We start from the raw sequence: 27,709 nt of genomic DNA, 5'->3' as shown, positions 1-27,709 counted from the left end.
CTTTTGTATATCTTTATCATAAGATGTAAAAGTGGTCTGAGCGAAGACACTTTCTGGATTAAGCATGTTATCATAATTTTGTGAGCGTTTCTTTGATAAACTTATATTTCAATAATATATTTGTTACGTAGGCCTATAGTCTATATTGCATGTATGTATCCTACGTGTTAGTAATAGACATACCTTGAGAATTACTTATAATAGATCCGGGCATAAAACCAGGCCAGGAACAACTAGCCCGGCGGGGGGAGATGGGGGGGGGGGGGGCTATACCCTCATCTGTGCCACTATTATGTGTACAAACGCTTCACAAGATTGTTATCCAAGGTTTAAAGTGCTGACATACCCCTTCTTAAATTATCTTTATTGAATTATTATTATGGTAATTCCCTCCTTAAATTGTTGTGTACCCTTCCAACCGTCAGAATTCCTGGCAAAGTGCATGCCGTAAATCTTAAACAAAGAACTGTGACAGATATTTAGTTTGTTTCATGGTCTCGTTAACAAGTTTCCTTCCTTTTTATCACTATGCCTATGTTAACGGTATTCTTTGTAGTAAAATACACGACGCAAAATACAGGGGTGGATTTGTTTGTGGTACGGTATACATCACTGTAACACAAATACAACCAAGAGAGAACAGAATGATTACGAAGTGCTGGAAAGGCCAGCTCTGTACAGGTATATTGAAAAAAAAATTGTTAGGATTCATGATTCAATCTTAAAGGTATGCTGTATTGGCCCAAATATGCTAGATATTCAAATATGGTCACCTTTGGTCAAAATTCTTAAACTGTTTTTATTACAACTTTCGAGCAAATTTTCCTCACTGGGATATTCAGTCATCCCGTGTGTTACTTATAAAATGTCTGTGAACAATTTGGAGGGTAAAGACTTCCAGGAAAGTACTTTTTGAAAACTTCTAGCAATTATACCGAGCGTGCTATAATTTGGGACCTATACTGACTACCTTGCAATAGGAAATCTTCAGAGGTAGTCTGCAAACGAAATAGAGGGGAAGGTGGGGGGGGGGGGCAAAAATCAACACATGATTCTGAATAGTAAACCTAATGAACTAGACAGAGCACTCTGGACAGTATACAGTCTAGACTATATGGAAGGAACGCCAATAGAAACATTGGGAAGCAACTGACTCAGCATAAATTTAGCATAACATCAGTTAGAATAAAATGTGCATGGAAACATAATTTGCTTCTTTATGAATCTTCATTTATTTGAATATATGATCATTGGAAAGTTCCCTGTTTTCCTCTTTCAGTCAGTTTATATATCAGGGAAGAGGGGGGGGGGGGAGGACATACACCTTTGGAACAACAAGGTGTACTATCCATGGCAGTCCGACAATATGGGCACAATAGACCATGATGTAATTCAATTTGTTCTTAAGATCGTGTTATTTGATATTTGTTAATAGGTCATTCGAGGTATGACTCAAGAACCGGGTGAAATGTTTGACTCCGTCTGATTATGTTTTGCCAAAGTAATCATATTAATTATTAATTTAGGGCTATATTGTTTCATTTTTATTGATATAAGAACTCAGATACCAGCGAAAAGTGTTCCTATTATGATGTCATTTGTGCTCTTCCGGTGACAATCCGAGTTCCTGACCGTTATTATGTATATTACGTGCAACTCCTACAGGCCCACTCGACTACGTCCCACGTTCGAAGAATTACATTTAGATTCACGAAGAGCGCCCCACACAATCCGCTACGCAGTGTTGTTAATTAACGTGAAGCGTTGACAACTGGGATCACACAGACGACCAAACTATTTTCCATCACCGAACGATGGTTCTCATCATTGACGGAACCTAGCTATGCTAGCTGGCATACCATGCATATTTTTCAGGACAGACTGATTCCTTAGAAGGAGGGTGGATTCAATTGGAATATATTTGGCTACTTTAGTATATATTCCGGCCTAAAATGCTGTACTGAGTTAATCTTTTCTCCTCTCCATTCAGTGTGTGTTCTTTTCATATACCAACGTCACTGTTGAGTCAAATTTTCCAGAGTGTTGCCGTGTCATTACCAAAAAGAAATTACTTTTCTCCTACACAATATTTATAATGGAACAGTCTTCTAGACGGGTCTTGTAACCGACTTTATCGAACGAATTTGATGTTTTCGTCTGTCTTTTCTTTAAGCTCAGGAATTAACTTGCATTTAATTATATTATATGTCCCTCGATATGTTATTCAATCTACATTTTTATATATTTTTGTAATGAACTGCATAAACTTGGCATAAACAGCTCAAATTATACTACAACTTTCTACAGTAGATAACTTTGGGCTTGTATATATACAGACTGGTTACACCATCAATTCGGGTGGTCCGGAGGTCCCAAAATCTCCCCCTTAAAGACTGGTACGGTTTATAAACTGGGCTTTATCTAAACTAAGCAATTTGCTGGGACTGACATTTGACCACCCTTTTGCCGAGGGGAAGAAGGGCCAAATGTTGTTGTCTCCGAAGAAACACGTTAAAAGTGATGGTCTTTCTACCAAAAGTAAACTTCAAGAAGTGATTTCGTATGTGTATACGTGTAGGCTTATTAAGGTAGTGACTGTGGCGTTATTTCATTGATTATTTGTGGCCATCACGATCTAGTTGAACGTAAACTATAGCGGGTGAGAAAAAAAGAAGAAAAAAAAACCCTCTACTAATCGAAGCCCATAAGTGCAACATAAACTTGGATAATCAATGGTAAAGCACACCACACTGCATAAACGACATTGGCAAACTAGTTTTATTATCACACTTACAAAACTTCTCCACGATTCGCGAAAGAAAAGGTGCTCTATTCGAAGTCGACTGACTGCAGTGGTTTAGTAATCGCACTTACTTCGTTATCCACTAATATTTAGGTGTCCGAAATTGCTATTGCATTGGGCTGATTTTTCACCACTATTTGTGGTAATTGATAATCATACACGAACATAGGCGTAGGAGCCCAATTTGATTTCGGGGCTGTAACGACTTGCCCGAAAAATATAATTAAAACTTTTCGCGCGATCCGCGCGCGTTCAACATGTAAATGTGCATATCATACAGAGCATGCATCGGTTATTACATCGCATGCTAATAACATACCCTCATTTGAGTCATTTGCCGTGTTATTACCCTTCCATATTGGTTATAATTATTGGGGAAGACGTCACAATAATAATGATAATAATAATATGTTTAACCATTGAAAAACACTGCAAATTATTTTTCTTTCCGAAGGTGCCCGAAAATTCTCAGCATATTGCCCAAATATCACAAAAAAATATTTGGTGGGGGGGGGGGCTGCAGCCCCCGCCTCTCTACGCCTATGTACACAAATATGATTATGATGAACGGGGGATGGGAGGAATCAGCTGATCCCACTTTTCAAAGTGAGTCGGGACTCCGTCCTCACATTTTCAAGTTGAGATGCCCTTTACGGCCGCGGTAGGCCTAATTTTATCCTTCAACTGAGTCTCTGTATACGAGAGTGCCAGGAAACGAAGAAGATTACTTTTTCGTTTCAGATACCTCATAATCCGAAATTTTGACTTTTGACAAAATATGAAACGAACTCTAGAAAATAGTCGAAACAGGAGTAAAAAATCAAAACTTTTGCTTTCAAGTTATCATGATAATATATGACCATATTATAATGGCTGGAAGGCCTTGTTATCAGATATTATTTCTGAGCTTAGGGGGCTATAGGATAGGTTGAAATACCCATTTACAGACTTATACACAGGCGGCGGAATAGGAATGAATTTGGGAAAGGGGGGGGGGGGCGGGGGTAGTCTGGGTGTGTGGTGTGATTTTGATTTGATGGGGTTAACCACAAAACCAACCTCAAAGACTGCACTTATAGCTTACATAAGGATAAGAGTTTATTTCATTAACAAACAATGGACACTATACATGGACAATATAGAAAGGAGCCTTTTTGACAAATTTATAGGGGAATGGGGCCTTACCCCATTCCTCCCTCCTTGTCCGTAGCCCCTGTATTCAAAGGCCATAAACATCATGGTGGCAAAGCTCGCAATATGAATTTGTGAGTGTTTTCGATAATTGTAAACAAAGAAACAAACATAAAACCATTTATTTTTTACCTTTTATTGCAAAATTGCATATATCATTCATACACGTTTATTATTAAGACGGGTTTGCTAGATGCCTTAATTAAACTAACCATTAATGATTCTCACGTATAGTACTGTAGTATGCAAGTGTCAATTGACAAAATCAAGGGTTCCATATAGTTTGTTAACTACTCAACCAAAGAAAGAAATATTTCAATCGGAGTTGAATGTTCAAAATGTTGCAGTAACATTTTCTGGAAACAGTTAATTGGCAGAAAAAAACACATTTTTATGAATTAATTTATAAACATCTGCTGTGTCTCTTCTCTGCCACAAACGGAATGGTAATTATAGTGTCTGCCATAGTGTATTTTATGGCGAGATAGGGTTTACCTCAGAAACGCAATCAGTCTCCCCCTCCACCCCCCAATCCCTCCCTGCGAAGGAGCTTTGAGCTCCATCCGCAATATCTTTCAACCCGAACATCATTTTACTCAAGATAAGTGTACATTTGACCAAAACGAAGACACATTCCTAGATTCTTTTATGTCAAGGTACTTTTAGCACAATTTAATAGTAGTTTCTTAACTTTTAATCTCTGTTTGAAGTAACCCTTGACTAGGTAGCTTGGAGTGTCAAACAACATTGAAAGCAAAGAATGTACTAAAATCGATTCAAAATTGACAAATTGATGCTGCAAAATTTACGACTAACATTTAACCTCAGTGATCAAGATAAATAAAACCACTAAAGAAGGAAGATTAGATATATTACAGACATTCCCAAACAACTGCTATAGAAGTACAGGTATATAATACAAATATTAAACCTCAAAAGCAGAGTTGTAAGGAGTCACTTCGAGTCATTTCCAGGACTTCAAGCTGACTAATAGCTATGCTGCACGGGCCCTAAATATCATAGATATTCAAATATGGTCACCTTTGGTCAAATTTCTTAGACTGTTTTGATTACAACCTTCAATGAAATTTTCCTCACATTTTAGAGAGTAAAGACCTCCAGAAAAGTACTCTTTGAAAACTCCTAGTAATTATAGCATGATATAATTTGGGGCCTATACTGACTACTTTTAAGTCACGGAATGAAGTCACTGCAAAAACTCTTTTAGGAAAGAAAAAAAGTGGGAATTTGGCCAGGAAGGTTTACTTTTGGGAACTTGGTGACACAGGTCATGATTCCTTTATACAACATTGTCTCAAAGCTCAACTGAACTTTCTTCAGCGTTTGACTTATTCGAAAAAATTTGCTGTTCTTAAAGTACGGAATATCTTCCTGTAAAGATATAATTCAATGTAATGTCTGCTTTTAGCATGAGTGTTGACGTATTATGTCCAATCCTTCTAAACGTAGCTTCCACTGAACAAATTACCCTTGAAACATGTGATATTAATCAGTAACTGGACTTCTTAAATTTACCACAAAAACAAACAAACAAAGAAGTTAGCTATCCAAATGTCCTGCAAATGAACACGAAATTTTGTGCTCTCAAATAAAATATTTTATCACCCCATTTATAAATTTCAGATGTTTAATATATTCTAAAGGTAAAAATCTTGAAAACTCAAAATTAATGCATCTGAACCGATTTAAGTTGACAAATTTCAATTCCATATTCTAAAGATTTATTTTCATGACACCCCTCTTTTCCATGCTCTTATTGCCCATTGTGTGCGCAGCCTAATGAACTCTCTCTCATTTTCCTTCCTATGTACCTGGAGTGAGTCTCTGTTAGACATTTATCATTGCAACAAAATACATCAACATCAAATAGGTTTCTTGTCAATGTTAGCTGCTGGATGTTGAAAATAAATTACTCTTCCTTGTGAATGGACATCCCATCAATTCAGAATGTTAGCCCAGAATATTGAATTTGAGAGGTGGTGGTGGGGGGGGGGGAGTTGTCTACTCACCATGCTGAGGAGGTGCAGGGGACTTATCTCACCATACTAAGGAGGTGCAGGGCCTATCTGACCATACTGAGGAGAGTGGGGTGGGGGGCCTATCTTTAACAAGTGGATAAAGGCTGTGGCATTTGAAGCAATGAGGCTTAGCAATCAGGAGGTTTTCCCATCTGAAATGACTTTTCAAATTGAAAACATTCCAAATTTGAGTTAAAATGTTGAATTGGAAGCCAACCCCGAAGTGTAAGTTGTAATTCATAATCCCTTGCAGGTTCTCCCACATTTGTGGTCGCTTAAGCGTCGTAAAAATAACTGCTGATTATTATTATTAGTATCTCATCATACTTAGAAGAGGCAGGGGTGCCTATCTCACCACACTGAGAGGGGGCAGGGGGTTATCTCATATTACTGAGGAGGAGGAGGAGGAGCCTGCAAGTCAGAATCCTTAGAAAAACTGGTTTGAGTTTGGGAAAGGTTTAGAGGAAGCATAAGGATAAGTTATCTTGCCAGAAAGTTCTGACAGGGCTTGTCCTGTACAGTCTCGATTCACTGGGTCAAAAGGCTGTCCTCACATGATAGTGCTATCATCTCTCTCTCCTTTCTGTTTGGCCATTCCCATCTTTGGCTATACGCATTGCATACTAAACCACTGAATACATGCACACCAGTGACTGGTCTCTTTGTCTCATCAAGCTTACCATGAATTGCCACCAAACCTTTGAATAAAATCTCTCTATTTTATGCCATTCAAGACAGTCAAAAACAGATGCGCATTCTTCACGTGCCAGTCGACCTGGAACATTCAGGGACCTCAGCGTACCTTGGAAGTTGGACTTCTCGGTCAATCAACTTTTGTACCTTTCGCAACATCCTCTTTGGTTCTTCCCGCATCACCGGTAGCATCTTCGTTCGTCGATGAGGCATCTCTTGCTCTTCCATCCTCCTTCTTCTCTTCTTTACTCTCCTTGGAGTCTTTTTTCTCCTTCTTTCCCAAGAATGGAATCCTTCTCTTAACCTTCATCCATATCGTTTCTTTCTTCTTCTCGTAGTCTAACCGTCTCGTCGTCAGGTTGTGAATGGAGCCGAACGCGATGGCGAATACCGTGCAGACTAAGCATATGACATTGTACGGCATGCTAAAGTCTGGTAGAGGGAGCTGCAGCAATAGAGGTTCCGTGTATATCCGAATGAACTGCTCTGACCCTGGGGAACTGCTTGAACTGAGAGTGACAAGGAACGAGAAACAGAGAGAAGTGTCATGTCATTTCATTTACAGGCATATAAACAGGGGGAAGGTTGATTAATTTGGTTAATATTCTTTTCTAACTTTTCATTATAAAACACTCAAAAGTAAAATACATTCCATTGTGATGGCCTTTCTAACTATGGTCAGTGTGTTTAAAATCATTTCAATTTTTTTTTCATCTTTGAAAAAAAATTGCTGCTATCTGCAGAAAACAAATTACCTCATCATTTTGATATTAGTCTACGGTACTTCGGTGCACAGAAAGTAATAATCTAGGCTGTCAGGATAGATATTTGCTTTTTTAAAAAAATTGTTTTTAAATCAAATATTTGAATTGCAATTTCTTTTTAAAATATGTTTGTTCTTTCTGGATGTTGATATTCAAATGCATCAACGATTAAAGAACTGTGAAGCATCAAATTGCAATTGGGATAGAAAAATGAAGCAAATGTTCAGAGAAGTTGTATTTAACAATGATTCCAAAAAGAATGCTATAAATAGTCATTGTGACCATAGTGAAAATAGTCACTAGTTAGCATGATATTCTACACTGGACGACTTCAAAGGGCACCAAACGTCTTTGCTCTCTCATTATTTGTTGCCACTGAATCTATCGAGAGGCAAGAGGCACTACGATAAATTGTCACAGGTCATTTCGGATCTTGTTGTGAAGTACGCGCAAGAAAGGTTTATGTCAAGATAGAAGATATTGGGATTAGGAAAATATAGAAGGAAGATCCTTCTAAACTCCTCTGTAAATAGATTTTACTCATGGGAATGTAATCAAATTCAGATTAGAATTAAACAGTTTTGAAGTGATAGAAGGATCCGTTTTTGGTTACATTACATCATAAGCTTTAAGCTTTAAGGGGTAAGTTTTCATGGGTTAGATGTTATCAGGTATACCTTGATGGCAAGGATGCATCTTGGAGCTGCCGTGCTGTTGTAAAATTGGCAGAAGATGGTAAATTGGCACTGATGACTGCAGACCTAGAGATGGAAATAGAGGAAAACGAAATATCAGAGAGTTATTCTATTGAATATCTTTACAATCTGTGGCTTTCTTCCAAAAGCAGGATTTATTACAAAGAAAAACAAAGCCATTGTTAACTGATCAGCCATCATGGATGTCAGATTCTAATAATATGAATACACATTAAAAAAGTTCATACCTTCACAATAAACATGTGTTTCTGGATAGAGATGCTACGAAACATAGCAGAAATTTGACAGCACAAATCAAAACATGTAGGTCTATGTTAGACCTTAAAGCTAAATCAACTAAACTTCTCTGAAGCAGAGGGATGTCTCCTCATTAAGATGACGTAACTGCCTTACATTTTCCTTACATTTTCCATCAGATGCATCCTAGCGCTTCTAGTGCATTATGAATGCTGTCAAGTGTTTCTTAGGTCCAAAATTAACCACAGCAGTTAATGTCAATAACAATTTCTGCCCTGATTCTTATATGCAAATCAGGCTAGGCCATGAGCTACATCTGACCCCTTCACAACGATTTTGCAAATCAAAAATTAGTGAAGGGTTAACTCTACATTCGTCTTTCAGAGTATTACTATTACATGTGCGTGACATGGATGCAGAACACAAGTTAACGATTTACTTAGGGATCATTTCTTTGAACAACTGGAGATGTTAAAATTCAAAATGATCAAACACCTTCCATGGTTAGGTAATTATTTTCCTATAAACCCAGTTGCCATCATTTCTATATTCAGCTGTTTTACAAAAAGCACAGTAAAATATCTGCCCTTACCCTAAATAGAAACCAATATTAGCATCTGGTGGGTATTCCGTCCATTTCAGGAAGGCCCTGTCAAACTGGATGCTGAAAGTTATGACAGATGCTGGTGGTAAAGTGAACATTAACTCCAAGAGGTAAGGCCTCCCCCGATCTCGCCCTGGCACAAACCGTAGCATATCTGTACAGCAGAAGAAGGAAGCCAAACTTGTACTGTTCTATTGCGGAATGTCTCTCCATACCCTTTTTTTCTCTCTCAAAAGGGAGGGTGATGTTAATTTGCAAAGCTAGGCTCAAAATGCATTTCCAAATCAGAGCATCATCCAGTAACCTATTTGACTTTATAGCTTAAAATTATTCTTATTCCACTCATCATATTTGCATTCAAACAAAGGATGGTATTTTTCGACTCATTTGAGGTTGTCCAAATGTAAATTTATTAAGTAATATGTGCCAAAAGGTGTAAAGAAAAACAGCATCATTATTACTCAGGATGCTTCTGCAGATATTGCCAAGAGTTTAGTTAATGTTTTGGTTTAACTATGTAAATATATAGAGGTGTATGTTTCTAACACAGAGAGAAGAACTATAATTTAACAAATGCAAAAAAATTGTCGGTTCAATGTTTTAAGTGTGCCATAATTGAACCCCACTTACTACGACTAAAGTCTCACTTAACGGCTCATTTTCTTTCATTTTGAAGACTACTTTAAAACAGGTCATTTGATGCAAAATGCTATTTATCAAGGCTATCTATGATCAACTCCATTCTATGGTTTATTTCAGTGAATAGTTTAGTTTCCAGTTTTGTGTAGAATAATAAATAAATGCGTCATTTATATAGTGCTAAATCACCAAAAGTATCAAAGCGCTTCACAATAAAACAATAAACGATAAAAAGGAAATAAATACAGTGAAAACAAATAATAACCTAATAAAAATAATCCTAAAATACCAACACAAAAAAGTAAAAAACAATTAAGAGGTTATTAAAAATACAATAGGAGGTTATATAAAAAAAACACAATAGGAGGTTATATAATAAACAATAGGAGGTTATAAAAGTACAATAAGAGGCGATAACAAACAAGAGATTTTAAAAAGGTAATATTACGTAAAATAACTTTAAAAACAAATACGTCTTCAAACGACATTTATATATTGGCAGCATTGGACTGGTCCTAATGTCTTTTGGTTAAGTCTGAAGGTTCATGAATTTTTGGTCATATAATACATATACCCTCTAAATACTATGGTTTGGGGTGTACAAAACTGCTATAAGTCTTTTGCGTTTGGGTGCTTGCAGGAGGATCTAATATACATATATACATACATACATACGTACATACATACATACGTACATACATACATACATACATACATACACACACACATACATACATACATACATACATACATACATACATACATACATACATACATACATACATACATACATACATACATACATACATACATACATACACTCATACATGCATAATACATATACACTTCAAATACTATGGTTCGGGGTGTACAAACTGCTATACGTCGTCTGCGTTTGGATAACATGATAGAATGATTATCCCTTGTCACCCTTTGAATAGGGGGTAAGGCTCACCTGGCTTAACATCCGTTCCATTCTCGGTTTTGATCTTCATGGTGTGGAGATACAACCTAACGTACCAGGGGAGTGTCTCCATGTACACTACGTCCACAGCGTTGGAGATGTCATTGTTGTATATCATGCACGTTATGCCCCCGTTCTCCTGTCCGTAACCGGCAATGAATCGGTGAGCGTGAAGAGTCGGTGGGTTTGCCTTACCTGTGATTGTATACAGAAAGAAACCCACAAATAGCATCAAACAGTATCAATCGGTTCATGTCGATACCGGACACACACGGTTTTAGCATTTGTGTAAGTGCTAAAAAGTGTTCATAAGAACTTGAACATGCCAAATAAATCCCAGAAATTGAGGAGTGTTCAAGGAGACAATTTATGACTGAGTCTCAATGAACCAAAATTGTGTCGGTGTTCATAAGAACTTGTTGGTTCTAAACTGCCAAATTATTCACAGACATTGGGGTTGTTATTGTTAAGAAGACAATTTATGTCTGAGTCTCAGTGAACCAAAATATGTTTTGAAGGTTGACAGCAAAATGCTGCTAGAAGTTTGAGTATAGGTGACCACTATTTTACTCTCTAGCATATATCTAGGGTTAAAATGATGACCAATAAAGCAATAGTTCTTGATTTACTAACACATAACATGCAAAGATGAGTACAAACTGAGCTGGAAAAGAGACAATATTATGATAAATCTATTTCAAGCTGTCCGTACATACAGCAGCAAAACATGATACTCCTACATATCTTGCTGGAATTAAGGATTATTTTGTATTTCAAATATGAAAATGAAATATTACTTCACATATTTCGATGCAAGTCATTTTACGTTATTAACATTGTCTTCTGTTGTCCCAACAGGAAGTACGACAACATACAACATTCTTCTCTCATTGAAAAATGCTTGAAAATAACTGTTTTCATGAATGACAAAAGTGCCGTTATTGCAATATATAATATTAACTGCATAATTCTTAAGAGATACAACATTGGGGAAAATGTGACACTGAACTTTTTAAGTTCTAGATAGCATGTTGAAAATAATCTATGGAAATTAATTTTATGCATCAAAGAGACTTTAGAGATTGGAGCAGTATATTAAGAGTGACTCACCGTAAATAACCTTGGAGGTCCATTTGAACTTAATATTCAGGGATGACCGCCCCTGGGTCATCTCAGCAACATCATAACTGGCCACCTTTCCGTGATCATCTGAGGTCACTTTGCTGGGAGGAGGGTTTAATGTATAGTCAAGAGATATCTGAAAGAAATATCCCAGAATGAATTCCAATTATCCTAATATTGAAAAACTGTAACATTTTGTAGCAAGGGAGCCTGTACAATCTGCATCCTAAATCCCCCAGATCTTATATTTCAATAATTGCATCTTGCTGCACATATATATATATATATCTCTACTGTAGTCCAATACATGTCTGTAGACCAGGATCTACCCCTCAAGAAATGAAAAGACTATAAAGCCTGACATGTCAAAAGACATTTCATTTAAATACTTTTTACTGCCTCCACTTACAATAAAGTAATTACATGTGTTCAATCTGATGTTTCATAAAGTCTCTCTCCTATCCCTCCTTCCCTCTATCCCCCTCCCATTATCATTCCCCTATCTCTCCTTCCCGCATCCTTCCTCCCCTATCTCTCGTCCCTATCCCTCCTTCCTATCCTTCCTCAACCCTATCCCTCCTCCCCCTATCCCTCCTCCACTACTTCATCTATCCTCCTTCCCCCATCTATCCTCCCCTATCCCTCCTTCCCCTATCCATCATCCCCCTATCCCTCCTTCCCTTATCCTTGCTTCCCCATCCCTCCTCCTCTATCCCTCCTTCCCACATCCCTCTTCATTTATCCCTCCTCCCCCTATCCCTCCTCCCCTATCCCTCATTCCCCTATCCGTCCTCTACTCTCAAACTGATTAGTCCTGTCAATTTGAATGTTAAGAAGTGATAATTCAAGACACATCCAGTTCAGACTGGCTTCTATACCAGCTAGCTGGTGCAATTTGAATATCTCGAACTTACGCTCTCGTTAGATATGTCCACATGGATGTAGCTCTTGACAGCCAATGGGCAGGACCCTTTCAAAGGCCTATCAAACAGTGATTGCAGTGACCACTGCTGGTGGCCCGCGTTCAGAGTAGGTCTGAAGACCACGCTGATGCTCTGTGTGAGACGAAGTACTGTACTGGTGCATGCTGGGTAAGACTGGCAGACAGGTTGGACGTCGACAGTCAGGGTGTGGTAGTGCGCATTGTAGAGCCTGATGGCATTCAACAGTGTACTTAATCCTGCCTGTGTCGAGATGACAGAATTATGAAAAAGACTTAGATCATAATCGAGCAAACATTATCGTTATTATCATAATACCAAAACAAGGTGATGCCCTGGATAACTCAGGGCCTCAATAAAGTCCCTTCTAAATCATAAAATTGTTTAAAGTGACTTTTTTTCCACAAAGTCTCTGATATTTTCCTAGATGTGTTACATATGGGACTCCACATACAGTGTATTAATCCTGCAGGGTCCCGGCTGAGTTTGAGATGAAGGAATTCAGATCATCATCATGCAAACAACTGAGTAAAGATAAGTTGCTGTACCTAGGGCTCATGGGAGCATCCTGATCATATCTGCCGATAATAAGCGGTAATTCTTGGTTCATGTACAGTTTTGTTATTGACGACTGTTACCGTGTTGATGTTCTTGCTGTCTACTGGCAGAAGAAATGCAAGTGCCTTTTCTTTTCTACTGGTAAACGGCAAAATCCACTGGCATATTTAGCCAGTAAAATAGTCTGAATTTTGTGGTGACACCAACCTAACTGCACTGTTTACTTGGATTGGTGTTTGTTGCAAAAAAACCTTGCAGTAGGTTAAAGCTGAGTTTATTCAAAGAATCATGTGCAATATATGCAAATCCTTTATGCAATTTTATGCTGTATCAGTAAGTTTTTTACAATTCCTCCATAAGTTAAAATAAATATATCGTTATCATCATAAAAGCAGAGTTACCTTTGAATTACATGGAAGAAGTTTCTGCCATGGTGTCAAGTTTTCTGTGCAAACATTTTCCTTGGGTAGACTGGCATACCTCACCGAATCTTGGTCTGGACATTCGCCTCCTGCAAAGTTGACAAGAGAAACAAAACATGCAGTTCTACAACCAAGTGAGGAATAGAAAGAGGGAGAGAGATTAAAGATGGGGGGGGGGGGAGAGGGGGGGTCAGCTCGCTGAGGATGGGTGCTACAAGATAAAGCTACATTCGGACCATTTCTTGAGACTATAACTAATGGTCGCTATATAGAGTCCTATGTGAAGAGTATTCCTTTCCACAAACTGCTGGTTATATCAAGCTTACACTTGAGACTCGGTCAGGGAAATGTACCTATAGTTGCTATAACGTAGAGCAGTTTTTGTACACAGGAACGGTAGTATTTAATGAGAGAGCCTTCAAAACTGACTGCAGATGTAAACTTTGAACATTAACTTAATTCCCTGAGTTCCTAGACAAACTGCATTGGTGCATCATATCTTACTGTTTCCACCAATGAACCTAAGTTAGATCTTGGACATTAATCAATGTTTAAGAGGGTTTAACTATAACTCTGCTACAGAGTTCCAAACTTACCTCTCACAACTCCGGATGGGCGAAAGGAGAGGTTAGGTACGACTGTGTTGGTGGCGTCAATGAAATTCAAGGAAGCACAGAAGAGTCCTGATAATGAATTTACTAGATTTGCCCAAGATTCATCAATACTGAGAAAAAAGAAAAAAGGAAAGATCAAAATTCTCAGTCTTGTAAGACTGAGTTGAAAATGTTTTGGTCTTATCTGAAAAAAACCCCCAAAAATCCCCAACAAAAACAGAAAGTGGTGATCCCTAGACAATGAAGAAAAAGTGATGTAAAAAGAAGCCGGAATGATGGAACTATTGATACACAAGATTATCCACGTTTGCATTGCTGCAGTACAAGTGACAGAAAGATCACACAAATGAACAGTTGTAAGATAACATTTTCAACTTCAACAACAATGTAGAAAATGCAAAAGTTTTTAAAGAAAACATAAGATCTGCATAAATGTGAGTGCAAGAAGAAAAAAACTAAAAACAATCAAACAACAAAGAGAGCTGTGACTTACCTTCTAGCTGGTGTTTCGTTAAACCATGCCCACAGTTCGGCCCCGGGGGGTGATGATCGGACTGGATACCCCCATTTGTCATGCCTCCACAGACCCTGGGTTAATGACAGGTGCAACTCTTTCACATCATGACTTTCAATTATTTGTCCAACAGCTTTTGGAAACAAGTCGTAGTGTTGACCTGTATTTGGGAACCAAGGTACATTTCAATTAAATTGCACAACCAGGTTTCAGTCTCGGAATGTGATTATAGTGTCCCATCAGTTTTTCCATATTATTGATAGCTTTCATTATATCTGAATGCAAACCAATAGCCAAATTTCTCTTGAAATCTTGTTGGTAGGGTGTTTTGATTTTTTTTAAGGAACATGTTTCAGTTTAGAAATCACTTGTACCTTCTACTGTAGCAATTATGTTGAAAAAAAAAACTTGATCTCGACAGGCAAGCTTCTGGAGTCGATGTAAACACTGATGAATTTTTTTGGCTCACTTTTTAAATTTTCTTTGCCATTCGTTAGAATATGTATTTATGTAGATTTCACTAATTCTGTTAAGTTTAATATTCACAATATAATTTGCCAGAAGTTGGTCAACAATTTTATCAAACCGACCGAGTATTGTCTAAATAAGATTGCAACCGATTGCAATCAGAAAACCTGACAAGTGCAGGCTTAAGAATTTGATTGCTTCTTAAATATTTCTTCAACCAATCTCTCACATTAGTATTTGTAAAATTTGTACATGTATGCAAACAACATTATTCGAAAACTTTCTATTTCTAACTTTTATTATTTGGTTAATTTGAGAGTAAATAATCAAGCGCAATCTTTAATAGCTAATGAGATGCATTGCTACAGATTGTACAGGCTAACATGGAATGAACTCGGCCTAGCACTGCAAACATTGAAATCTGCTTTAAAAAGCCCCTTGAATATCTAGGGAGATTTAAAACTTGTGTACAAACAACAAGTTACCAATTAAAGTTCAACATTTTTTAGCCCCTAGGTCTATGTGATTAGTTCTTAACGGTTTCAGTTGTTTTCCGCATACGTTAGTACTTTCCGCTGAAAAAATTCTTCTGCGGAAAATACCCTTTTTTCACTTACCTGTACACTATATTTTTTCCGCAATTTTAGGATACCAAATTCAGGCAGGATGATTAAAATAAAATGAGGAAGTATCAAAGAACGTCGATCAAGGATGGTTAGACTGAGTTCATGTCAGAAAAGTTAAGCTGCTTATAATTTAGAGGCTTGGGGTGTTTGTAATTAGGGAATTATTAAAGAAGTATGAGGCGGTCGGCGGATAAAAGGGCAAAGGGACGCTCGCGTTATGAAGGATTGAGTATCTAATAAAGTATTAAAACTGAGGTCCGCGTAATGACGGTTTCAAAAAAAAGGCGGTATCTTTGATTTTCGCTGGAAATGGCTGTATAACTAAGTAAGGCATGTCGAAAACTACAACCCAAAAGGATGGCACTGTTTAACTAATATTAAACTTGTGCTTACAGCCTAAGCTAGTGCTTACAGCCTAAGCTACAACCTTAGCTATCCTAAATCTAGTCTTGAAGCTACATTTTATCCTGTTACAGTCAAATCCTATCTTCTCCATCTTCCTAAATATATACCTTCCATGTGCCTAATCATTTCAGTAAGTCATTCTGTTCCTCCCCCAAAAAACGGTACTTTCCGCTGAAAAGAACGTTGTTTTCCGCTGACAAAATTGTTTGCGGAAATCACCGTTTTGTTTCAGCGGAAGTAACATGTGCGGAAAATAACGGTACCTGTTCTTAACTAGGCATTGATACTAGTCTTGCTCCAGACAGCCAGAAAGATATCATATGATTCTTTTAAACCAAAACTTAGACCTATGCTAGGCCATATCCTTTCCTCAGTTGGAGTTGTAAGCTTTCTTTTGTCCCTGAGAATGTGTTAAAATTTCTCTCCTCCTCCTAGTTACCATGCGTCTAGGGAATAGGCCCAGCCTAGACACACAGTACTTTTGCAGTTGCTATGGCTGAATTTCTTCGTCTTCGTCTTCGATACGGTGACACATCCGCAAAAAGGGACAATATCTCACCACACACACGTCAAGAGAGTAATTAATTAGATCTGACCCGAGTACTGATATAAGTGACAGGATTCACAGAACCACTGGAACTACTAATGAGGTCTGAAGGCAGACTATTCCAATCCCTAATTGTATTTGGAAAAAAACTATACTTATAGCAATTGGTACTGGCATACAGCTGGCAGAAATGCATATCATGCATGTTCCGACTCGTACGCAGAGACTTTCTTAGGCAGTCAATAGGGATCTGAGCCTGACCATAGATGCCCCTAGCAAATAAGATGATTCTACTTTGTCTGCGCCTCTCTGCCAAGGGCACCAGGTTCAGGTCCCGTAACAGAGATGAGACAGAGCCAGGCTCTCTTGAATAATCTGAAGCGATGAAACGGGCTGCACGCCTCTGAATGTTTTCGAGGTTGTGCTGCAAGAAAGCTTGGTGGGGATCCCAGACAGAACTGGCATATTCCAATACTGGCAGGAGGAGACCTTTATATGCAGCCAATTTTGCATCCTTCGAAGAGGGGGATAAGTTTCTACGAAGAACTCCCAATATCCTATTTCCTTTGTTACACACGTATCAAATCGGTATCAAATCGGTATCAACGTCAGGGCAGGTATTTCACCATCGTGATATATTGGCATTAAGATTTCGAACAATCCACTCTTTTGTTAACGGAATTGTTCATTCTCAAAATCACCGTAACAAAGGCTTAGGCTCAGGCTATAGCCTGTATGAATTTTCAAGTGACAATAGGCTAGGCCACCAGTATTAACATGAGCATTGCTTGATAGGCTAACGTAGATGTACAAACCTGATGACCGAAACAAATTAGAATTGGAAAAGATGCTGAACTGAAAGTGAGAGTGGACAAAACCATTTGGCATGGGATTCATGTACAATTCCTCAATAAAATAGTCATCGTCTGAGGCAAAACCGTACTCAAACGAGAGAAGAAACACTGATATTATCGAAACTATCTTCATTTTGGCTGCTCATGGGCATAACCTACTTTGACCAGTCGTTTTGGTTAGTTTTGCAATTTCGTCTGGAATTCCTCGGGCGCGGATAGGTACTATAACACCAGTTCATCGAGTACCACCCTCTCTAGTGATTCCCGAGCAACTTCGATTGCTTTTAGAAAATCAGATATTAATATATTCCTTGTGTTTGTATGACTTATTTAAATCAGGTAGGTGTAACGGATTTTACACTACCTGTTTAAATCCTGTCGTAGTCGCCGTGTACAAATGATTCATGCTCCGATAACTTTGGTGTAGTGCCAGTCAAAGGTTCCAGTGGAAACTTAGTTTATGTTAACTATATGAAATCCCATTCCCCTCTGCCCTCCCCAACACAAAGTTAAGTTGCTTCTTCTTTGCTGTCAGCGGTAATTTACCTAATTACCAGAGCTCCCAACTGACCCGCATTTCGCGGGTTGGACCCGCATTCTAACACCCAAACCGGCTGACCCGCGCAAGCGTCCGAAAAACCCGCATTGTAATTGTCAAGTATTTATAAAAAAAATTGCATCAAATTTTGAATTAGCAACCATCATTTCTTTAGCATAATGCATAAAATGCATATTTCTCAGAAAATTTTGGGTGACCAAAGCCTTTCTAAGTGCCACCATTATTTATAGGCATCACCAGGATGCTAAAAAAATGTTCAAAAGGGGGAGGGGGACACCCCCTCCCATTATACCCCTCCCGGCCAGGACGGCGATTCGTGGCTTGGACCAGCATGCATTACGTGAATGCGAGTTTCCTACTACAACTATTATGAACCCGACTATGGTTTAGAAGGATATGGGGATGGCGATGGGGTAGGAGTACTAACTTAGACATAAGATGGGAGGGAAAGTGACAGAAAAGATTTCTGGCAGTCTTGTAACAGAACGGGATGCAGCACAAACGTAACGGGGACCCCGTGGACATTAAGCCTGCTCCTGTAGCGGCGTAATTTGACACCACTACTGTTTTCCGTCAGAGCCATATATACGGCCCTGGTTTCCGTCAGAGCCGTATATATAGAGAGTTTGGCCAACCATGTAACCGATTTGGATTGGTCGAGAGGGAAAACGCCCACACAGGGTGGCAAAATAGGTCCACTTGAAAACTTTATAGCAGACGACACGCATACCCACAGTGTATAGACTATCGTTTGTGTACACGAAAAAAGTACGAAATTATGAAAGAAATGGTGCTGGGGATGCTGCAATCGGTCAGAACATGGATATTGTTGTTTGATTTTCCGACTGACCATAAAAGAAGAGGAATTTTTTGGAAGTAGAAAGAACAAGATGGAGATCTAATGAAAAAAAGTCTGTGTAGGCTAGGCCCATACTAGCCATAGGCCCTAGTGTAATACGAGTAATGTACAAGCAATGCGAGAATTTTACGTTCAGACTGGTTTCTGTAATTACATTCATGGCTATTCTCTCTCGTTTTACGATCCACAAATTCGATTTCATTATGCCAGCTCTCCTAATCATAGGCATGACAGTTTCAGTCGCACATAGTTATCCTAATTCCTAGTTATTGTATGCCTAGCCTAAAAAAGTATCACTTTTAGTTTAATGTAAAAGGGTGGGCTAGCCTCTAGGCATCACGTAAAGCCCTAATCCTTAGTTAAGCCCGAAGCATAGGTTAAGCCTGGGCTTAGTTAGACCTGGACCATTCTTGCTATTACTACAACTGTTATAGCACATTACATAATATGGCACAGTATAAGGCCCAATTAAACTAGGCCTAAGGAAACCAAAGTAGCCTAGGCCTAAACTAGTTAGGCTAGGTCTATACTCATTGGCAACTTGTGGGTTGTGTACACATACAGGCCTAATTATATAGACCCTTTTAGTATGCCATAAACAAGTGCCCAAATGGTTAAATGATCTTGGTTTGTGTTAATTGTCAGCATTGGCCTAGCCTTTTTAGGCTAACATGAATTCAGCCTAATTTTTTCTTCTTCAAAAGTATAGCCTAGGCCTTGGTTTGATTTGGATGCAGTCAACTATCATTTATCAAAGTAGCAGGGGCCTAGGCTACATTTCTAAGACCACTAGGCCAAGGCTAATTATGGTATGGTTTTGTGTCGCTAGAAAATGCAGACAGTAATGAAACCTGATACCTTGTTATCTTTTATCTAGACCTGAGACGTCCACGCTGCTATGTGCACTGTGTTGTGGGTATTGACCGTGATGTTTGTATTGACTGTACACTAATGTCTATTTACAGATGGTAGCAAGCTGTGTGTGTATTTTCTGGGATCAATGGTGGTGTCTAACACTTCTGTTACACCGCATTCGAAACTAGGTCAGATAACCGGCATGAGACGTTTCTTTGTGCGGGAGTCTTCACACCCTTGAAGGAGAAGTATTTATATCCCATTAATAGAGAAAGAATTATGTTTCAATTGGTAGCATGCAACTTAAAATTTTGCAAACATTAGATACAATCAAACAATAACAAGGTTCATTTACAAGGTAATCTACTGCCCTTTATTTCACATTAGTCTGTCACATCAGAAGGTCACAGCTTTCAATAATTATACAAACAAATTCCCTTGATTGGTGCTTCGTTAGATTCCTGCAATTTTCAAGTTTATCAATGTAATAAGTTCTGAATGTGGCAATGTGGAGAAGCTTTGGGATAATCTGTGGATAAGACTGCCAGACTATCAACAAGATTCCACATCCAACTGCTTCCTTCACCTCCTTGCAGATGTACCACATGTCCAAAAAAAAGTCAGCATTGGTTAATGTAATTAAAATCTGGCTTCCTCCTGAGCTGGCAAATACACATGAATTGTCAAGTACAGAGGTCAGTGTGAAACCACTGAAAGATCTTCTCAGCTTTCAAGAAAACAAAGACTTGAAGCCAAATTGATAGAGGCCACACTGATACCATTGCACTCTCATAAGATGAAGGTATCACACACACTTCATTTTGCTTCTGCGGTGCAGTGCCTGGTAGACTGTGAGGGTCACCCAATGGATGTTTTAACAACTGCCTGGTTTATAGAGCTCTGCAACAGATAATTCATCCTGATGTCTAGTCGTCATCCTGTCATGGCCTTGAGCAAGTTGAACCCACTTCAACACAAAGCAGCTATTGAATTCTTGTCTAGGTACTGTCAAATCCACATCACCATCATTGCTGGTTCCAGTTACGCCGACCATAATAAAAGAGTACAATGAGGGTTTTTTAATTCACCCAACAGAGCTTGCATTCCAGTACCTTTGGGCAGCTGAAAAGATATTCAGAAATTGTTATATGAGTGTGTTTGTATGCATGCATATGTGTGATTTTCTTGCTTTACAGAACAGCTCCATTTTGATAAGCTATGTAACGTGGAAACCTGCCAATCATATGTTTGAAATAGGACAGGCTGAAACGATTCTTAAATGAAAAGCTTAACGACTTCTTGCATTTTTATACATCACTGTTCAGGTAAGGCCAGTAAGGGCAGTATGAAGAATAAGTAACAATTAATAATTATCATTATGGCCATTTGCTGTCTGCATAATAACAAACTGAATGATGTCATCAGCCCTGTGCTCAGTTGACAACACTGACAAGAAGGCACACTATGTCAGTGTGATCCATGAAACCTTATTAAGGACATGACCGTATAGTATATATGTTAATGGAAAATACATAAGCTACAACATACACCAGTATTCAGTTGTTGCCGGTTTTTTTTTCTTGACAGACCCATTCAATCTGTTGCACTTACTATAGCCTAGTACTACTGTACATTCCTGAGAAATTAACACCACAATATCAGTCTTAGGTTTGCCCACAGACTCCCAACTATTGCTAACTCCTACACTCAAGTATATAGTTTAGTTTAGTAGAAAAAAAGACCAGGAGAGACACTCAAGTCCCCATTAAGGACCCTAAGACTATATGAGAGGAATAAAACCGGGGACATCAAATGTCATACCCAATTACAATGCTAAATGTACTCATCCAAAGTATTCTTAAACCCATTCACACTACTTGCAATTCAACCTTCTCAGGCAAACCATTCCATCCATTCACAACCCTTGTATAAGTTGTATTAGACTTTAGAGAAAAAGTTATGCCGAATATTAATCCTACTATGTAACTTATGGAGTTTAATACAATGACCTCTGGTACAACTACTTTTGGCAAACCTGAAAAGATCAGTGAAGCATAAATTTGCATTTTGTGTGTAGGCCTACTTTATTTAATTGAAGGATCTATTAATGTAGGCCTGATGCTATAGTTGTGCGTCTGTAATCTAGCCTAGCCAGGACTGTGATGTGTGCTTTTCATTTGTATGACTAAAGTAGGACTAGTAGTATGAGGCGTAAAATAAAACAAGTGTAATGACAGGTTTTCAGCTAGTTTTCTATGCATTTCAGGTGTGAAGATAAGCGTAAATGTCATTAACTAACGCATACTCTAATTCATTACCTGATATCCATTTTGTTCCTCGTATGCCTGTCAAAATCTGACATTCTGAGTCGCTTCGTTTGTTCGCAACGAGCACAGTGTGCAAAGCTGCTATATATTGTGTGTGGTGTTTTTCGTGTTTCGCGCAACTGGTAACGACAACTGGACCTATTTTGATGCCCATGGTTTGCGTGACGTCACAAATCGCCAGTTGGCCAAACTCTCTCTATATACGGCTCTGGTTTCCGTCAGGATTTTACACACTTCGACTTCGACCGTTCAACACGACGAGCTACCAACTACGTTAATCGCCTACATTAATCGCCTTATTATTACTTTCGATCGGATAATTCTCATCGAGTTGGGAAACGTTCCTATCCGACCGCTATCGACTTTTTTTTTGAACCGCATTCTTTTTTTCGTTATACAAACTTTTCGTATTTTGTGAAGGATCTCAACATACTTTTAATTATGGATGGATCCTGTATTTTCTTTAAAGGCCGTGGCTATTCTTACGACTAGTTGTAACAATTATTTATAAACTATTCTTACAACATCGGCGAATTCATGCGAATTCAAAGTAAAGCAACTGCGCATGTAGTAGGGGTAACCCTAACCCTAACTCTAACCCTCAATCCAAACCTAACCCTAACCGGAAATTGTTGTTACTCCTGGTCGTAAAAATAGTACTCCTAGTTGTAAAAATAGCAACTGCGCACGCGCAAAAGGGAATTATTATTATTTTTTTATTTTTTTTATTTATTTATTTATTTTTTTTATTGCTCATGAAAATCATACAATACACAATAAAAGGATGAACTCAACAAGTGACAACAAAAATAATAAACGAACAGTCACGATTAAAGTAAAAGTACCCAAGGGAGCCAATACTTCTCCCATACCAACTCATCCATATTCTTTTGAAAAATCAATTTTTGTATCATAAAATATTCTTTCAGATATTTCACAGTGCCAATCACTGTGGGAAGAATCTTAATTTTCTTACAACTAAAAATGTAACATTTTATCAAAATGAGCATTAAATTGAGGACACGTGAAAAGTCGCCCCCAAACAAAACTTCAGAAATATCCAGATGAAAATTAATATCAACATTAATGAAAAGGTTTTCAAAGAATTTCCAAATTCTCTGAACAAAATCACAATGATAAAACAAATGTTCTATTGTTTCAAGATTAAGCAGGCAAAAAGTGCACATATTTGATGCAACAATACCAGTCTTTTGCAAATAATAATTTGTCGGGATGATTCTATGAAGAATACGATACTGAAACCAGCGAATGTAAATATCACTACTAGAGTTAAAAGGGACTGTACAATACCTAGCCCAATCCGCACTAGTAATACTGAACGATTCTGTCCATTTGAGATAAGATTTACACGGGCGGTAAGAAGAATACAGCAAATGATTGTAAACATATTTACAATCAAAGCTACCCATATTCAATAGTATATTTATGAAACTGTTAACAGGGCCACAAAGATACTCAACATTACAGGCATCTGTAAAACTACGCAGCCTGGTTTTTACAGACCGAAAAAGGCCATGATATTCCAAAAAATTGGTTTTAATGGGATACTTCTCCAGAAAGTGAATCAAAGGAAGAAAATGTCCGTTTTCATCAATCAAGTCACCAATGAAAAGTACGCCATGAAGCGCCCAATGACGATAATCAACCGGGAAATCCCCTATCGTCACCAGGGAGATATTCCAAAAGGGAATTATTGTTACGATTAGTTGTAAGAATAGCCACTTTGTTCTTTAAATTCATTCGCAACGGACAACGCAGTGGACCGGAGTTTATCTTTGCTGTTCTAGACGAACTGGTGGGTAATTTCGGTTTATTTTTGTTACCGCCAAACTCCAACAACGGTCACAACTAATCCGACCATAAAACTTGCGGGAACAAATAAAAGAAAAGGTTTGGTGATTCAAAACATTTATATGTACCTTTCTAATTGACAACTCTACCGTGATCAAAGGGTGCACTTATATCTTGAAAGAAAAAATCAATTACTGAAATATGGTGTCACTTTTACAATGGTACGTATCCATTTTCAAGGTCACTTGTGGAAGGAGTGCGGGAGAGGGGACACCGCGTGCGCCTTGCCGCAAAGCCTTTATCGGATGGGGTCCAGGGGCCTGACATAGGGGAAAAGATGGGTTCCAAGGACGAACCCCGGTGGGGGGGGGGGGGTAATTGTATACCATAGAGACAATGTATATCCCAACGACGTAGCCAGGAATTTGAAAGAGGGAGTACTTTTTGCGATTGATATGGGGGAAGGGTCTAAGGGGGAGGGGTTTCCCCCTCCCCTTTGAGATATTTTTGAACAATTGAAGGTCCTTAGATGCGATCTGGTGCAATTTGTTGCCAGTTTCATCATTATCATATGATATCATATTATCAGCAGATTTTTTTCCCTGTTTGAATTCTGTTACATGTTCTTTTACATAATATATCAAAAAGACAAACAAAGTGCTCTTTTACAATTTTTCCAGAAGGAGATTCTTGTTTATTGTCCAATGTCTGGACTTTAATACATTTGGCGAACTTAACTGGTGGACAATATAAACTTTCATACTTTGCAAGACAGCCAGATGCGCAGTGGCCTTAAAAAAATATCGTTATCGATATATTGTGTTAGCAGTGTAATAATTATTTATAGGAAGTGCGTATCACGTACGAAATTGTTAGCTAAGCTTCATAACATGCTGTTCGTGCAACAACTTAGGAAGAATCATAGAAAGGATGAGAACGGACGTTGTCGACGTCGTTGTGCATACGGTTCGTGACACTCCATCGAGTGAGGTAAGGTAGGCAATATGTATTTTATTACGCAGTAGCCAACTGTAGGTTTGAAAAAGGCTATAGGTTCAATTTAGCTAATTGCATCTGCCAAACTAAGTAAGTAGTTGAATCAGTAGGCATGAAAGTTACTACGATTATAATCGAGTTAACGGAGCTGACGAGTATTCAAGATCAAAAGAGCACTAACAAAATACAATGCTAAAAAACAACATTTTTTAAACATTTTTTTCGACACTAAAAGGGGGGGGGGAGCAATCGCTCCCCTGCTGCCCCTGGCTACGTCCCTGGTATATCTTGAACTTACCTGAAGCAAGCGAACAGGGTCGACCCACCTAATAGCAAAATTAATACATAAATTATCCGAATTGAAGCTGGCGAACGTTGTATTTTTTTTAGAGTATTCAAAATCATACGAAGTTTTGTATGGTGGAGTATAAGGATCGCGAGATACAATTTCTCAATGTGACGAGGAAAACGTGGTAAATATGACTGATTAAAGGTTAATTTTGATCGAAAATTTTATGTCATTCACAAATTAAAAGAACATATGAAAATTAGAGTGCGACAGTCAGAAATATTAGAGTACGATAGTGGGAAATTCCAAATTGAAGCTGGCGACAGTCGGAAATTCCGACAGTCGAAAATTTCGACTGTCGCACTCAAATTTTCCAACTATCGTCATTTTTACCAAGATTGGGGGGGGGGTGAGACACCCCAAACCCCCCTCTAGGGACGTCCCTGGTCACATCTGACAAGTGATTGGACTTTAATTAAGAAATACTTATCTATTGAACATCCGGGAGCATCGAGAAACATACGTATCATCAAATGTGACACAGTGATGCATTGATATGCCTATATATCAGGGTCTTCCTTTAGAAACTATTATTTGGTTGGGCCATTTCCGAAAAGCGACCATCATGACATTATCTAAACGGAGCGCCACCATTAATTGGCGGGTAGCGTAGCAAGACACTTGTTGCCAAAAATGTCTCCCATTTTGCCAAGCCTTGTAAGTTGCATCTAAACATTTATTTTTATTTTGAGATATCATGTTTAGAAATTCACACTTCCAAACAGAAAAGGGGCTTGGGGTTTGGCAATGAGATGAGTGAGTGGGCCGTGTATATAGGGGACTGTGCATCAATATTCTTAGTTAAAACATTGTGGTACCGATATAGAGGCTTATAACGGACTGATTGGCCTACATGAAATATACATATATTATCTATGAACCTTTGTTTCACATTAGACGTTATATCCTAGGAGCTCTCTACGTGTATTGTTATTCTAACCAAACTCTTAAAACCCAAAACATTCGCATTGTCATCGCATCCGCGATCGTGCATATAAGCTACGAGCGGTTGAAATTAACTGTTCTCCTTTAACCCCATTCCTACAATACGTGCAGAAAATATTGAAGTTGCACAATACTGACTTATGAAATCAGAAGAAATGATATGAAAATTTAGCTAAAACTAACTGAAATACTGTCCAGCTGTTCACATTATTTTCATTTTCATTTAGGAAGTGGAAATCTCAGGGGCAGCTGCCCCGCTCCCGCAGGCTACGGTCCTGTACTTGGCACCAGTTAACTTAATCACATATCAAAAAAAATGTGAACATAATTATGTACATAACTACTAAGCTAGAACTTGAGGTATAATGAGTAACATGGTTATAACAACAACATGACTACCAGCCTAGCACCCAGGCTTAGCACCATATCGGTAGCTGTCTCAAAACTACTATATATATGAGTTGCATTGGTGACCAAACTGAATGAACAGTATAATTTCATATATTGTTATGTTGCATGTACGTGCAAAATATACTATAAATTAAAAATAGTGGAAATGAGTTAGCTAATTCTGCTGACTTGGCATATAGCCTCGACGGTCTATACAGGCGCGGTTCCTAGTTAAATTACGCTATAAAAAAAATCTTATTCCAACTCAGTTGAAAAGTTATATTCTTCTTCGGGGGGGGGGGGGGGGGAGGGAGGGTGCGAGGCTGAGAAGATGAGAATAAAAAATAAAAACTACTTTGTATTTGTATATTTATTTGTTTCATCACAATTTACAGTGTGACGGGAAGTTTCCTATAAAGCCTGTAAGGCTTAACAAAGTAGGAGACTCCCCAAAAAGAAAAAGAAAGAAAAACTTAAGAATAGAAAAAGAAAAGTTAATAGTAGCATCTACAATGATGAAATAATCGAATTGACTTTACTTGAAATTAATAATGTTAATAAGCAATCCTAACAATCTTTATAATGATCTTAATCGCAAACACACACAAGAATAAATCCATAAATAGTGAGAAATAATTACAGTTTGGAGATTCCTTTTGAATACAGAGTAAGAAGGCTTATTCTTAGCATTATCCTGGAGATTATTCCACGTTTTTATAGCACGAATACGAGGGTTAAAAGAACTTAAAGTACTTCGTTGGGATAAAACATGGGCGTTATTACAAAGGCGTGTTTGATGGTTGTGGATTAGTCTATTACTATATATAAAATCTTTAAAAGCCTCGGGTAGCAATCCATTCCATGCTTTATATGCAAATGTTGCAAGCTGGACTCTT

The 27,709-nt window shown here is 38.2% G+C and overlaps 1 protein-coding gene across 1 annotated transcript; it reads right to left on the bottom strand.

Moving 5' to 3' along the window:
- Window positions 1-4,049: 4,049 nt before the first annotated feature.
- Window positions 4,050-18,068, bottom strand: LOC139965392 (GPI transamidase component PIG-T-like). Its single transcript, XM_071967713.1, has 10 exons — window positions 17,683-18,068; window positions 14,801-14,981; window positions 14,290-14,417; window positions 13,673-13,782; window positions 12,687-12,956; window positions 11,761-11,908; window positions 10,642-10,845; window positions 9,036-9,201; window positions 8,168-8,251; window positions 4,050-7,235 (listed from the first exon to the last, which is right to left on the bottom strand). Exons 1-10 carry the CDS (start codon window positions 17,852-17,854, stop codon window positions 6,857-6,859), a joined length of 1,842 nt encoding a protein of 613 aa, XP_071823814.1. The 5' UTR covers window positions 17,855-18,068; the 3' UTR covers window positions 4,050-6,856.
- Between the last annotated feature and the right edge of the window lie 9,641 nt (window positions 18,069-27,709).

Source organism: Apostichopus japonicus, chromosome 3 (assembly GCF_037975245.1).
Source record: "Apostichopus japonicus isolate 1M-3 chromosome 3, ASM3797524v1, whole genome shotgun sequence".
Taxonomy (NCBI): Eukaryota; Metazoa; Echinodermata; class Holothuroidea; order Aspidochirotida; family Stichopodidae; genus Apostichopus; species Apostichopus japonicus.
The sequence above is the reverse complement of the archived record's forward strand: the minus strand, read 5'-3'. Positions and strand labels throughout refer to the sequence as shown.